We start from the raw sequence: 14,900 nt of genomic DNA on the forward strand, positions 1-14,900 counted from the left end.
TGCATTGGATACATATTTAGCCACTAAAATTGCTACTTTTGAGATTCTTTCAAGTGTTAGCATCCTTATATGCAGAAGCTTGTAGCTTGTACATAGTCTTACAGTTCAGACCTGACGCTGTGAGATGGTAGCAAGACCCAGAAAAATCTGTCATTCATACGTGTTTTGCCTTATTTATGTGTGCTTGGTTAATACACATAATAGTTACAGCAGAAATATGATTTTTTAAGTTATTTTACCATCCATAGCTATCTGAGGGAAGGGAGAGAAAAGATACTCATCCTGTGTTTCACAGTCTTGACTGTCTCACAATACAGCAGAAGTTTCTGGTATCATGTCTTTTTGTGTCTCTTTTGCTGCTTATACAAGCTAATAATACCTTGATATATACCTGTATCTCTAATCACAAACAGTACTTTAATCACATCACAAACTGCAGAGAGCATATAGCTTTGTTGAAACAGGGAACCAGGCTCAGTCCCACCACTAAATGCAGATTCAGACTCGCTGCCTCCACTTCAGTCAAGTGCTTGCTACAAAATCTCTTCCTCTTCTACTTCTTACACTCCTGCCAATTACTGTACTCCACATAAAGTAACTCATCAGATTTTTGAATACTGTTTTAACCTTATTTCACCCCACTTGTTTGCCCTTTCACAGATTCTGGTTCACACTAGCCATGGGGGAAGAAGCTTAAAATACCTCCAAATACTTAAAAGCCCTCTAGACTGGACCATTGTGTTCATACTTATGCATACATAACTGCCTTTGTTGATTTGCAAAGTTTTAAAATAGCTTTAAAAATTTGTCTCATGTTTTCTCCAAAAATATGATGAATACCTTAAATTAAGTGATCAAGACTTCTGCTGCTAATAATTTTCTGTATTTGTGTATTTTTACTGCAAGAAGTAGCATCCAAGTTATTGGAAGTGATCGGGCTAGGGAGAAAAAAAGAGGCATATTTTTCACTTGTGCATGTTTCTTTGATGTGGATGATGACCCTGATGACCAGGGTTTTTTTTTGGTGGAGGGGAGAGGGTAAGAGAGTATACACATCATGGCCCACTGTTGGTGCCATGAACCCTAATCTGGTGCAAAATAGCATTCTCATCTATGCATTTCTAGTTGACCAAGCATGTATCTGCCAAAAGTTGTGATACACCTGATCTTCTGCTTTGTTCCTGCAGTCAGGTCAATCAGATGGACTTGATTTTGACAGCAGTGTAGTCAGAGAATGGGTTAAGCTGGCAGGAACACAAGGTTAATTGTATAGATCTTACAGGTATGGAGATCTGTTGGATAGCAGCTGCCTGAGTAGGGGTGATCCTGGTTCTGGTGCTTCCTGTGTGCCTGTAGTCATGTTCTTTTACCTTATGGTTGGTCAAAGTGGTAAATCAGCAGAAAAAACCTGGCAGAACACTCATATTCTGTCAGTGGTGGTGCAGAAGGAGTATGAAGTACACAGGAGGAATGGGGTGCCTACTTCTGTCACAAACTAGCTTTATAACTGTAATCCTGAACTACATCCTGAGAGAAATGTCCATGAAAGTTCCAGCCTCCGTGTTAGGAAGACGTTTCTGGTAGGGGAGAGGCCATTATGTCAGTATGATCTGCTCAGTGATAGCAGCCCAGACATGGGTATGTTTTGAAACAAAACCTCTGTTTGAACTTTTGCATTCATCTCAGTTGGCATCCCTGCCCGTAGGATACAGAGTTATGACAGACGTCAGGTATGTCAGTTCTAATTTCCCTAAGCCCTCATGTGGAGATACAGAGCTCGCCTGGCAATGCCAGTTTGCAGTTTCCACCTCCCTTGCTGCTGGCAGCTTTGTGCCACTGCAGTGCCCTGCCCCGTGGGCTGTGCTGGCTGAGCTGCTAGGTCTGACCAGTCCAGAACTACTCTGCAAATGGTGCATTTGTGTAATTGAGAAAGGTGTCAAATGTCTTGCAGGGGGGAGAGTTGAGTGCCTGGGAGGACAGGACAGAGGAAAATGGGTAAATAGAATTCCTTAAACTTCGTTTCTTGCAGAAGTCCTTATATTGTAAAAGTACAATTTAAATTTCAAGACACTTTTCTTGACACTCCCTTATATAAGAAAGGATAGGGTTTCCCAGATGCCAGCTTGCTTGACTGGCACAGAGAAGGAATCAGATCATTGCAGAAGTCAGAGAGATCCAGCTCTGTTACTTGGCAGAGAAAGGGCCCCTAATCACATTCAGAATGCCAAGTCCCTTTTTGTAGGTCAGCTCTGAAAGAGGGAAGGAGGAGATGATAGAAAGGCATCCAGAGCAGCAGAAACCCTCAGCTTCCAACTCTGCAAGAACTCGGACTCTTCCTCAGTGGATTTTGCAGATCTCAGCTTACAGGGAGCAGTGGTGGGAGATCGGCCTTATAACAAAAATGAGGAAATGGGGAACAGAATGAGTTAGATACCCAGATGCATGGAAAGTTTGAGGCTCCTCAGTGTATGTAGACAGTAAATCGTATGATCACCTTAATGACCATCTCTGCACTTCAGCCATATTGCTATGGTTAGTGCTTCTTCTATGGAGTTTTTCTCTTTTCCTGATTCTATTCTTCTCAGTTTTCATCTTCTAGTACTTTTGCATGCCTTCCTTTCAGCAATTTGTTTCCTACCTTTACTGAATACATTTCTACATAAAATTAATTTCAAAATATTTTGGATACCATTTGAGGTTATCTGCTGTGCTTGTTACAGTTTTCTCAAAACAGAAACCTTTGAAAAATGTAGATTTTAGAAAAACAATTTTTTTGCTTGCTTATATAATTTTTTAACTTGTTAAACAGGTTCAGCAGGTACTGTGGGTCTTCAGGGTATCCAGCTTGTGGAACCTGGCAAGAGAAAAAGGGATTTGACTACTTTGTGCGTTTGTTCTCCTGTAGTTTGTTTAATTTACTTAAACTGGCATCAGAAGTCTAATTCTTGTGAGTGTACTGGATAGGGTAGGTCTTAGGAGATGGAAGATACTGTTGCTGTAGGAGGTGGCTCTATCATGTCAAAAAACTATTCAAGAACAGTAACTCTTCTTTTTTGTGAAGGGGAAAGAAGTGGAGTTTTTGCTTTCCAGTCTTGAATGTTCACTTTACTCTTTGATATTCATAAGCTTTTAGAATCATCGGAATTTAGAGAAACAGGTCTTCACTTATGCTGCTAACTTTTCATTACTTGCCTGTGACATTGTTCTGGTAATATTCTCTGAAGTTTCTTAAGATTTATGTTAATAATAAATGTATAAATACAGTCTGCAGCCAGCAGTTCTGCTTCTCAGTGTTGTTGAAGTTGAAACTCTTGAAGTTGAGGAAAAAATAATTTATCAGAAGTGGCAGTAAAATTTAATATTATTTCTGAGTGTGGAGCCCCCACCATTAGCTCAGCCTTTCTTAAGCCCGTGTCATGTCAATGATGGGAGCACTTTCTCTCTGGCCCTGTGATCCTGCCTTCTGTTAATAGCCCCTACTGGGTTCTTATTTTCCCTTTTCAGGTAGATGAGCATGTTGGTTTGTTTTACCATAGAGTTGATGGAACATCAAAACTTATTTGAGGAGGAATGAAAATATGTAAAAGAAGTTTTGGTCTGCCAGATGCTTCTACCTATGGCAGTACTGGCTTAAGGTGATTTAAATGAATCATGAAAATGTGCCTTGCTTGAAGGAAAAAAGACACTTCTAAATCTGAGAGATGATTTTTCTTTCTTAGTGTGCTAATAGCATCTCAGAGCAGTATGTTATATTTGAAACTGCAGTGTTTCAATTTAAGAAATTAAATGACAGGAGCTAATGTGACTTTCATGAATGACGCAGCTTACTACAGGGGAAAAAATGAAGATGTTGGTAAGGGATGAAAGTGATGACCTACCTTTCTTTGATGTATCTCACATGAAATATGGTAGTTCACTTGGGCTCTTTTGTAATGATTTTTTGCAACAGTTTTCTTTGTGGTACCTGATTTTTCCCTCTGGTTGAATGTTTGCTATTTGCTATTAAAATTCCCTTTCATTAAAATAAGGTGCAAAGTGAATTGTAAGGCTTCTTGTATACTTGTTTACTGACAGATGAGAGGAACAGAATTGCACAGCTCCAAAACTTTCAACATTTAAGAGACTACTGAATACCAGAAAATGAGTTGTCTTCTGGTCTCCCATCTGCTGTGTTTGCTAAACTTTGATTTCAAAATTAACATGTTATGATATATCTTAGTAAAAACTGATGTCTGTTTGCAAGGGCTGGAGTTATAAAATTGTGACCCTGTACACTAGGAAAACCTAACATCCCGTATATTTCTCCCCAGAAAACTGAAAAGTTCCAAGCCACAAAGTGGCTAAACAATTGTGATATATCATTTGCAAGGCTAGTATGCTGAATCAAAAAGTCAAACGAAAAATACTTTCAAACTAAATAAATATATTTTAATAGTTGTCATAAGAGAATATGAGAAATTGTTATTTTTGAAGATAAGCTTTATGGGACTGTTGTACTTTAAAGATGTAAGTAAATTTAGTATGTTTTCTTTCTTTTTCTCTTCAGTAAGAACAGGAAATAAATGAGCAACTAAAATTATAAACATAGACATAAGTTAACATATATTTGATTAAATAAGAACTCATCTAGTACTGTATGTTTATGTGTCTCTTTAAAAAAGCAATACTTATTTGAAACTGTTCCCCTTTCAAGTCTTTTAATAGATGTACATCACCATTGCAGGAATTCTGCCCCGAGTGTGTCTTGTGGAAAGAACATAGTAAAAAGGCTTTTATAATAACAAGGCAAAATCTCCAGTTGCATTTACTTTCCTCTCTCCTGTTTTACGTATTTAATCCTGTTTCATGTATTTAATCCTGTTTCATAACAAGCTGCTGTGACTTACTTGAGGTATTAGTCTCCCAAATAACTCTCATCAAACTTTTGATCTAATTACTATTTTGTTTATATATAAGATTAATTTTCAGAAATGTGTGCTCTAGGCATGTGAGGTACTTCAAAAAAGTAATTAACTTTCAAGGAAACTTTCTTTCAAATTACTTAGAACCTCTTATCTATTTCCTGTAAGTTTGCCCATTGTGTTATTCATCTTAATAAAAGTCAGTTGGAAAATACATGGATTTTTCATTTAAGGCATTGTTAAAAGATTTTTAAGCATAGGGCATGAAAGCTTTCCTGTTACTCAAGTATCTGAATTAGAATTTCTCAGGTAAATCCCACAATTATAGCAGAGTGTAAATCTTATATTGGTCCATATTAGAAGTACTTATTGCAAAGTGATTGCAAGATATGAATATTTATGTGCATTCTGTACTTGTATTAAATAATTTCCTGTAACTAGTTGCGTGTCCATTTGATATTCTGTGGGCCCCAACTGGGTTTGGTGGGATTAAATTTTTATAGATGACTGTGCATGTCTCCTGGTAAGAAATAAGTCTAACCAATTCTGGTTTTAATTTTGCACTTCAACAATCAACATTCTACTGCCTGTGCTTTATTCTTTCTCTGTTCTCATATTTCTCTTCCATTGCACCTTATTTTACTTCTGTTCTTATTTTCCTCTTTGCCTGGATTGCCTTTTTATAGAATGCTTAGAAGGTTACAAAAAAAAATCTGGTAAATCTGTGGTAATGTCTTAGAGTATTTGTGTTCCACAATCACATGGAATGTTTTAAACATTACAGGTGTACTCAGATTGCCTAGAAAAGTATGTTATTTGCCAGTATTGGCTTGTAACTGTGGGAAATGCTAAATGTCTTTACTGCTTTTAAGATTTGTTTTACAAATCCACGAAAGAATTGGGGATGTAGGGTCTCTCCAGTAGCAACAGGCTTATCTTGTAGAACAGAGGGGTGTTGAATAGAAATAGACTGATATTTTTTTCTCATCGTTGGATCCTTTCAGTATTTTGCTGACTCAACCTCTTGCTGCAGTGGGAGTTTCTGTTAGTGCCCGTTCGCTCCTGTGGGAAGAGGTGTGATCTGTAGGAGACACAGCTCTGCCAGGGTCAGTCTGACACTGCCTTCATGGAATCGCTGCCCTCAGAGCTGCCTGTTCCTCTGGAGACTCGCTCTTCTGTCTGTTTTCCTTGCAGTTCCTCATTTCACTGCCATATTCTGTATTTGCAAAGCAGTGCTTCATCTCCAGCTCTGTTTCCTCCTGCACCAAACGAGTTGTGCTTGCCCGAGTTACAGCTCACCTTGGAAAAAGGAGGTCTTAGAGATGGTCTGCAGAGGAGGGTGTGTTTTTAATAGGGCCCAAGAGCTCTCCTGAGGTTTTGCATGTACAGAGTCACAGCTGTTCTTCCATTTGGTTAACTGATAAATTTAGAATCTGCCCTGCAGGTGACCCAATGTGCATGTGAGTTTTACAGTCCACGACATTTAGTGCTTGCTCTTGTTAATGTTTCTGAGCACACTTAAGTGTGCAGTGAGTGCAGTGGGATTTAGGGAAGAGGAAAGCTCAGACTCTGCTGTACACACTTCTGTCTTTCCTCTTCCTGGCAAGAGGAATAGCAAAAAAATTTTACCTCAATGACGAAGTGTGTTAGGAAGCTTTTTCAGAATGTACACTTGCTTTGGAATGTTCTTTAGCTGACAAACTAAGTGGTTTTTCAAGTAAATTCTTGTGGAGCTATTGCCATAAAAACTCATATGCTTTTTTAATGCATGAGATTTTTCTTTTAATAACAGTTGTACTTTATGACTGCATTTGCATGCATTACTCCCTGTCGTGCATGTAGGAGCATTAAAAAGTCAAATTGCTATTACTTTGTAATAGCAACTTTGTAAGTTTCTATTTTTGTCAGTAGCAAGATACATTCCAGTTATTGATAAACCTATTTCCTGCTCAGATTATAAATTACCATTTTCCACAAATGTGGTAAAAACTCTCTTAATTATGCCTATCTAAATGAAGTTCCCCCATATTGGGGATAAAAAATGGAAACCTATCAATTTTCCTGTGTGGGAAAGCTTTTTCTAGCACATGTCAGATTTTTGAATCTTCAAGATTTTAATACAATTTGGTGAACAAAATTTAATCCTTTATACAGGATGGACAGTAGAGGTGTCCTCTGCCTACAGAAGGGCAGTAATTCTAGTTATTTATTTCAGAACACCTTTTCCTGCAAGGTCTGTAGTAAGGACACTAAGCTCCAGATATCCTTGAAGCTTTTAATATCATGGTTATATATTAGCATGTAGTGACATTGAGGACCAAATGACATAAACAGACATAAGCAGGCAAGTGCATATATTTACTGCATAGACTGGGTTTGACAGGAATCCCCTGGATATTTATAAGCTGTCCACTTTAGCTTTGCTTGTATGCTGTCTCAGTAGGCATTTCAAATGTTTACACCTATCTCCCACACTGAAGCAAAAGCAAAGGTAGCTCTTGGGGGATGGATGTTAAACTGTTTCAGGATAAAGGTTTTAAGTAGTACACTAGAGCAAAGGAGCTGGTATTCATTCTAGACGTCATGTATGTGGCTAAGATACGTAAAATAAATGCTGTAAGCATTCAGAGGATGAGAGGTTGGCAAATTTTCAGAGTTGGTGTTTTAGGTAATTTTTTTTCCCATAAGTCAATGACATTTGAAATTTAATAGGAAGTAAAAGATGCTGCCTTTCAGAGAAGCAAGTAAATCAGCTGTTGAGAGGGATTTTGTAGACTTAGGAAAATCAGGAGCTGAAATATACTCTATTCATAGTCTGCAGCTTGTTTTGTGTACCAGTTCTGGACCATATGTGCTTTTTACTGTGTTGTCTTTCAATCATCAAGTTGGAAATTGCTGGACCCTATATTTTAGGTTTCCTTTAACTTCTGGGATCATAGACTGATTCAGGCTGAAATGGATAGTAGCATATCAGAAAAATCATATTGTTTGGAGCACTCATTGTCCCCTCATGTCTTGAAAGGTTTCATGAGGGAAGATTCCATAGCTTATCTGTTCCAATTCTTAAGTATCCTTAAGACTGTTTCAAGTTCCGTTTACTCAGCCTCCCTCTGGAACCTGTACTTCAAATCATATTGTTCTGGTTTGAAAGCAAAACCAGGGAGAGACTCCAAGTCAGAAATACAATTTATTAGGATAATGGGAAATAAACAAAATACATGCAGTAATACAAAAGAAAAACTATTGACAGAGTCAGAATACAACCTGACACCCCTTTGGCCAGCGTGTTGGTAGCAGTCCAAATTGGATTGGCTGCAGTCCTCCTGGAACAGCAGATGTGGTTCTGTCTGAGCAGTGACCCTGTAGAAGGGTGTAGTCTTCCTCTGAAGGTCCAGTTCAAAACCCCAGCTGTTCCTCTTGGGAACCAGTGGAAAGGCTGAGTCTGGTGTCCCAGAAGCCCAGATTATATTCAGTTAGGAATGCTTGGCTCCTCCCTCTGGGCAGAGCATCTCATGATGTTATAGTTCTTACCAGTCATGCAGTGACATTCAATAGTCCATTATCAGCAGATGTCTCCCTGGAGGGAGAATTGGTTGTGAAAGGGATAACGAAAACTGCCCCCTTAACAGAAGACAACTGCTACACAGATGGCAAATGGAATACATCTTGCCTTTCAATGTGGGACACATATCAACACTATGAACATCAAGCTGTAGCAAGCCACTTGTCTTGAAAAAATGGTTCTAAAGACTCATTCAAAATCTGTCCTTGGTGTAGTCAGACTTTCATCCAGCTGTGTTCCCTGCACTGCCTGTACTGCAGTGACTCCTGTTAAGACTCACCTTCCTTAGCTGCCATTGTAGCCCAGCATTTTAAAGTGACAAACATTAGCTGTACCATTGAAGATTACCCAGTTGTGTCTTGCTGAATTATCAGGTACTGAGTCTAAACATCATGGCATAGTCTGTCAGGGTGATTTAATAGTTAATGCATATCAGGCTCTTGCTGATGATTATTTTTTTGGTGCATTTTCTATCATACTGTAAATTAAAGTTCTTTGTGGTATTTGTTGTATTCTCTGTTTGGTGAAATACACGGTAATCCTGCTTGAGCTAATGGCACAAATGTTAGTCTGAAGGATATTGCTGTTTTTTACAGGTGATTCTTACAGTATACCACCTTTCTGAATACCATTAATTCTTTTCTTCAAAACAGAGTAGCTTTAAAGTGTCTTTTTCAAAATACTTCTGACTTTTTCAGAAAAAATCAATGATGATGTGGCAGTTTCAGTTAATAATTCAAAAATGGCAATTTTTTTCATGCAATGAAGTCAAAACAGAGATTAAGGGACAGATTGTAACTTTTTTTCCAAATTATTTAAAAATCTTCACATAAAAACACAGCTAGTCTATGCTTTAAGAACACTAGCACTTTTCTGGAATTTTAATACTGACTGCAAAGCTTGACCTATTTTCTTTTTCTAGTATTTCTGGTCTGGAAAACAGTTTTACATAAAGCTTTATATGAACCTGACGCCCATGTTTCTGTTACCATTAGAGCATTTGTCTAGCTTGCTCTCAGAGTCAGGACTTGAAAAGGAGCCAGACTGGATCAGTTTGATAATTCCCCTGTCATCTTCCTGGGACTTCGAGATGCACATTAAAGAAAATGTGCTGTACTGAGGTTGGGCATGTGAGGTTTCACTGGCTTTACTTTAGCATGGGCCATGCTCTTGGATGTTTGTACTGGGTTCTCCCTTCCAGTGGGCTTCAGGAAAGCAGTGTGGGATAGACACACTGATGGACCCCAGCTGTTATGTCTGAAAAGTTCTAGTGGGAAGCCTACAACTGTGTGATTAAGTCTAGCACGTTCCACCATTTGGAAGAAGCTGGACTGGGGTTTGAAAGCATTGCTAGACTGGAGTTTATCGATTTGGGCACAATTGCTGCACCATCGGTTGTGTGATCTGTAGCATTGTTATCATATGGAATTTTCCACTACTCAGGATACCTTCATTCTCTCATTACATTAGATAGTGTAGAGCTGATACATGAGACAGTGGAGAGCTGATTGTATTCAGATCTTATTTATGGAGTGTTTTAACAATATTTGGGACAACTGAATGTGATGAGTGTGTAACAAGTGCTTGATACTGAACTGTTATGTGTAGGCCCAAGCAGATACCAAAGATCAGGTTTATGAGTCAGTTGTCCCGATGAGAACTAAACAATGTTTATAGTACAGCCAGGAAATAATTGAAAGTGACTTGGTTATGTTTTGGTTTTTAATAGAAATGGAAGCATTGCAACACAAATTGATTAGTGGGTTGAACAAAAGAAGGCCAGATGAAGAAGGCAGAGCTTGATGATAGAGCTTGATGCCTTTTTTTACATTACTTTTAAAATTTGCTGTCAAATGAGAAATGTATATCATAACCTTAAAAAAGTATTTCCTTATTTGCAAATTGCAAATATAATACCTTTGTGAGTCAAGTATCCTGTTTCAGTATAATAGCTCTTCATTTGCAGATAGATCCTTAATGTATACAGCATTTAAAGATGAATGACAGTGAATAATTCAGGTGAATAATGTGTAGGGGGCAGTTTTCCTTATTTAAATACTTTAGTGCAGTTAAATATTTTTGCCATCTATTTAGGCATAAGATTTTGAATTAGTCTTTATGTATTTGCCCTTTGTTGGACTCCCACAAGATTTTATTATTCAGAGCAAAAGGAGAATGTTTTGTGTTCTAAACTGCTTAAAGTATAAATCTGCTGAAAATCAAAGCTACTTGTCTCAAACAAGCAAACAAGACACCTATATCTCTCTATGGAACCAAATAAAAATATTAGGCAGGTAAAGGGTTTACCGAAGAAAAAGGATAGAATGGTCTGCTCTTGATTAATTGTAAGCAAACCATTTTAAGAAAGAAAATATGTCCTAACAGCCTTTTAGTTTCACAAATTACATTTTAAGCATGAACAATTCTATTGATCATTTTCTTTGAGGCACAAACTGTAAACAGTCACTTAGTAGTATCTCTACAGTGAATGAGTCTTACTGGATTAAGTAATGGGAATATCCCATTGGACCTTTTTTCTGTTCAGCGCTTGGTTTTTATTTTGCCTTGCCTTTCATTTTACCTTGTTACAGTCCTTATTCAGTAATCTATCCACATTTGATAAATTTATTAATCCTGAGTCACAATTATGCTCTGCAGAACTGTCACATGTTCCTAAACATCAGCTGAGAATGATGCAGATGTTGGATTTTTTAAATTCTAATAGAATGACAGTTTGGTATGAATAGTTTGATGGGCTAAAGCCAAGGTGAATTAAAATTTGTGGCATATCTCTGAACTTATTGAGATATGATGTTTTAATAGAAAACTGCAAAGTATTTCATGTAAACCATAGCAATAATTTTACATTCTTTTAATACATGAAATAACAAGCAGTATGGTTTACCACAACAGGCTGGTCATTAGGATCATGGGAAGATGCAGCCAGTAGTGGTAAGGCATCAGGCTCTTGATGAATGTTTACTGTGGATCCAAAAATGACACTGTGAAGCTGGGGCTGGTGGAAAGTATCTCCTTGCTGAGGCTATTGTACATTATCATGTATTGTGTTTCTTCAGTATAGGTGAAATGAGTCACTAATTGAATGATGGAAGTCTTATCTGACCCAGAAAAAAATTAGTACATCTCTGTACTATGCTGCACCCTTCTGGGTTACTGTTGAGGGGACACTCTTCATCTCAATTCTGTATACTCTTGGAGAAGATAACAGTGAAAGCTTAATGTTAATTCATATTTCTTTAACCCAATACAAAATGAATTAATTTACTCTTTTATTAATCACTTAGGGAGTGTATTTGGAATCATGTTTGACCTGTGGGTTTCAAAAAATGAAATCTAACTAGTAAAATGCAGTAGGTTAAATTTTGCTCTACTTTTTAAAAGTAGGAATCACTTAAACCTCTTATCTCTAACAACATTACTGGTTCATTATAAAGCATTCTGTGATATATAAGTTTTGACAAGACTAAAGTTGACTTTTAATTTGGTGAAAGAATTAAATTAAGGGCTTTTTCATTGGCTGATTTTTAGGCTAATACACAGTCACATCAGTCCCAGATGGAGAGCTTCAGTTGAAGTGTTAGAAGCCAAAATCAGAAAACCACAAATACATTGGTTTGGATTTGGATTTTTGGGGATGATGAAAACCAGGACTGTGATTGGGTGTACACTGTGAGTGAAATATGAAGGGTAAATGTGCACTCCTAAGGGCATTTAGGACCATGCTCCTGCCAAAAAAAGTGGGGTTTTCTTCTGCTCCATACCTGTGTTTGTCCTGCTGCCCTTTCACTGGTCCTGGTGTTGGTGGGGCTGTGTGGTAGACCACACCAGCTCACTGAGGAGCTGAAGCTAACTCCTCAAACAAAAATAAATTAACTGAAATGGGATAAGATGGTTAGAATGTGTCATCTAAGGGTATTTGTGGGTGCTTGTGTTACATAGAGGCTTCCATAAAATCTGTCTGTTGACAGTTAAGGATTTCTTAGATGAAAATCAAAGCTGGAAATGGTATGGAGCTGAATAAGAAAAATGGTTTAGATATGGGGTAGAGGCCCCCTAAGACTTGTATTGGGGTTTTTCTCAATTTTATGCCGGAAGCCTGCAGTTCCTGGCTTTGATAGCATAAAGGAACTGTCATGTTTTACCTAGTCTGACCCTTTATTTGCACTTTTGCATAGCTGGTGGCCACAAACCATTATAGGGAGTGTCTGGTAAGCAGTGTGTTTTCAGAGGATCCTGGAGGGGGGAGTCTTACAAACTACAGTTTCACCTCCTTCAGTGTCAGAACTGATTATAGCAGTCCTGTAGATGTGCTACATGCAGATCCCTCTGAGATGACTGTAATGTAAGTGATAATCCTGATTTTTCATTCATACCAGTTTCCCACTGTAGTTTACTGCAGGTCTTTACAAGCATTTGCCCTAACTCTGTGGGGCTAGTGTTGGGACTTCTTTTTATTCATGTTTGACTACTATTTTGGTTAGTAATTAAAAAAAAAATAAAATATGAGTTAGGGGGCAAGTAAGACAGTATTAAGCTTTGTAGACTTCCTTGGTCTGTTCCTCTTTCCCATTATCCATTCTTGCCTTTGTCAATATATCTGTATATGGTAAATGAGATGTACTATAGCACATCTGTTGCAAATCACTGTCTTTTTCTTTAGCTTTTACCAGATTCGTGCATCTATGAAAATTCCTCCAAGAATACCACACATATTGGAAGCTAGTTTGCTACATGGAACTGGTAAGTGTAAAAACCTTTCAGTAAATAATTATCTTGCCTCGCTGATTAAGGAATTACACTTTTGTAGTATATTTTTATAACTAATACAGAGATTTTTAAAATTTTGTTACTAACACAATGCAGATATATCTTGTTCTTAACAACGGGACTTAAAAGTTGATTACAGAATTTGTGTTACTGTTTTTCATCTGCTGATTGTCTTTGCTGGGTAGGAAAACATGATGATTCCTTTATATGAGTGTCTTCTGGTTTTTTCCACTGATCATCTGAGTCTTCTCCATGTTTCAGGCTAAGATGACCAAGGGCAGATCTAAGTAGATAACTGAAAGCAACGGAGAATTTCAGATGCAGACTCTTACACAGATTGATAAGCCCATTCTTTTTCTTAAAGGAACACTTTGAAAAGATGCAGTTTTCAAACTTACTCTGTTGTTCTAGTGCTATACTTGAAAATTGATTTAACCTCCTGAACAGAATTTCCTTATCTTTTTTCTTTTTTAAACCTGTCATTCACTTTTGGTTTCTATGTCCAGACAAACTAAACCCAGAGGAACCTGTCAGGGCTCACCTTATTCTTTGTAAGCCATATCTCAACATGGTGTAAAAATGTGAAAAGCAAAAAATTAATTCAGTTTTCAAATGTTATGTGGAATTACAGGAATTTTAAGGAAGAAGAAGCTAATACAGCCTGAAAAAATGTGATAGCATGTAACTGAAACCTGAATTTTTGAGGCTATTTTGAAAGTAGCTCCGAGTACAACAGCAAAGTAGATACTGGGTTTTGATCAAGCTTCCTAAATATTTATTGGATTTGTGTGAAATAAATTAATAGTTCTGATGAGCCAAGATTACTCCACTTCAAAGGCAAAGTTTAGTTTAGAGAATTCGGGTCTGGTAAACATCCTTCAGAAAAGCGTACTTTGAGAAGTGACGCTGAATAATATGATTGATACTGCTGGAAAAAAGTGGAAAAATTTTTTTTCATTTCATGGTATATTTTTGAATGGTCTTAGGTTATTTTTTTCAGAAAGCTGTAGTCTTGTTAGTAAATTGTGACGTGTTTCTTGTTACTAGGCATAAAGGGTATATTAAGATTGCAGTTCGGTGTGAGTTTAGATCAGCAGTTCTGACAAAGAAGAAAAATACCAGGACTTGATTTTCCTGACCACTCTGTCTTACCTTCATATTGCTCTGTGTGTTGTTGACACAAGTGTCTGATTTAATCTAGGAACTCAGCTGGGGAGCTCATTCAGTTGACAAGCAGCCATTTTACAAAAAACCCAAACCTCTTCAAACTCAAACACTGGGGCCCTTTTTAGATCAGTTTCTCAGTTTGGTTTTTCAGGTAGATACTGATGATGTTTGTCCCACAGCAAAGCAGAAGGAAGGGTACAGGCTGGTCAGTGAAAGGGGGTTAGTTTGTCCTTCTTGTGGCCATGGTAGTGCTAGGTCTTGCTGAGAACCTCTGCTTTCCATTTCCATTTAGCCACTTGCTTGGTTTAGCAGAGCTGGATGCTGTAGGCTCACATGCAGCCCTCCTGCTCCAGGAGGAGGAATAGCTGATAGCAATTCCCGAGGCTGCTGTTGTGTGTAGAAAATAGCTGCTATTGGTCTCAGCACAGAGTAGCACAGTGCTGATTCACTGTGTGAAAATGTTGCTTGCTGGTCACAGAGGA

At 37.8% G+C, this 14,900-nt stretch overlaps 1 protein-coding gene across 7 annotated transcripts in view; it reads left to right on the top strand.

Annotated features, from left to right (window-relative positions):
• The window catches only part of FAM135A (family with sequence similarity 135 member A), a 79,517-nt gene that overhangs the window by 25,457 nt on the left and 39,160 nt on the right, over positions 1 to 14,900 (top strand). For all 7 annotated transcript variants that reach the window (XR_014954215.1, XM_021530156.4, XM_085576368.1 and 4 more), the window contains one exon: positions 13,145 to 13,224. Coding sequence is in view for 6 of the 7 variants with exons in the window: in XM_021530156.4 (XP_021385831.3) it covers positions 13,145 to 13,224 (80 nt within the window). In the remaining variant the exon portion in view is untranslated. The remainder of the gene's footprint in view (positions 1 to 13,144; positions 13,225 to 14,900) is intronic.

The sequence above is a fragment of the Lonchura striata genome, chromosome 3 (assembly GCF_050655825.1).
Source record: "Lonchura striata isolate lonStrDom1 chromosome 3, ASM5065582v1, whole genome shotgun sequence".
NCBI lineage: Eukaryota > Metazoa > Chordata > Aves > Passeriformes > Estrildidae > Lonchura > Lonchura striata.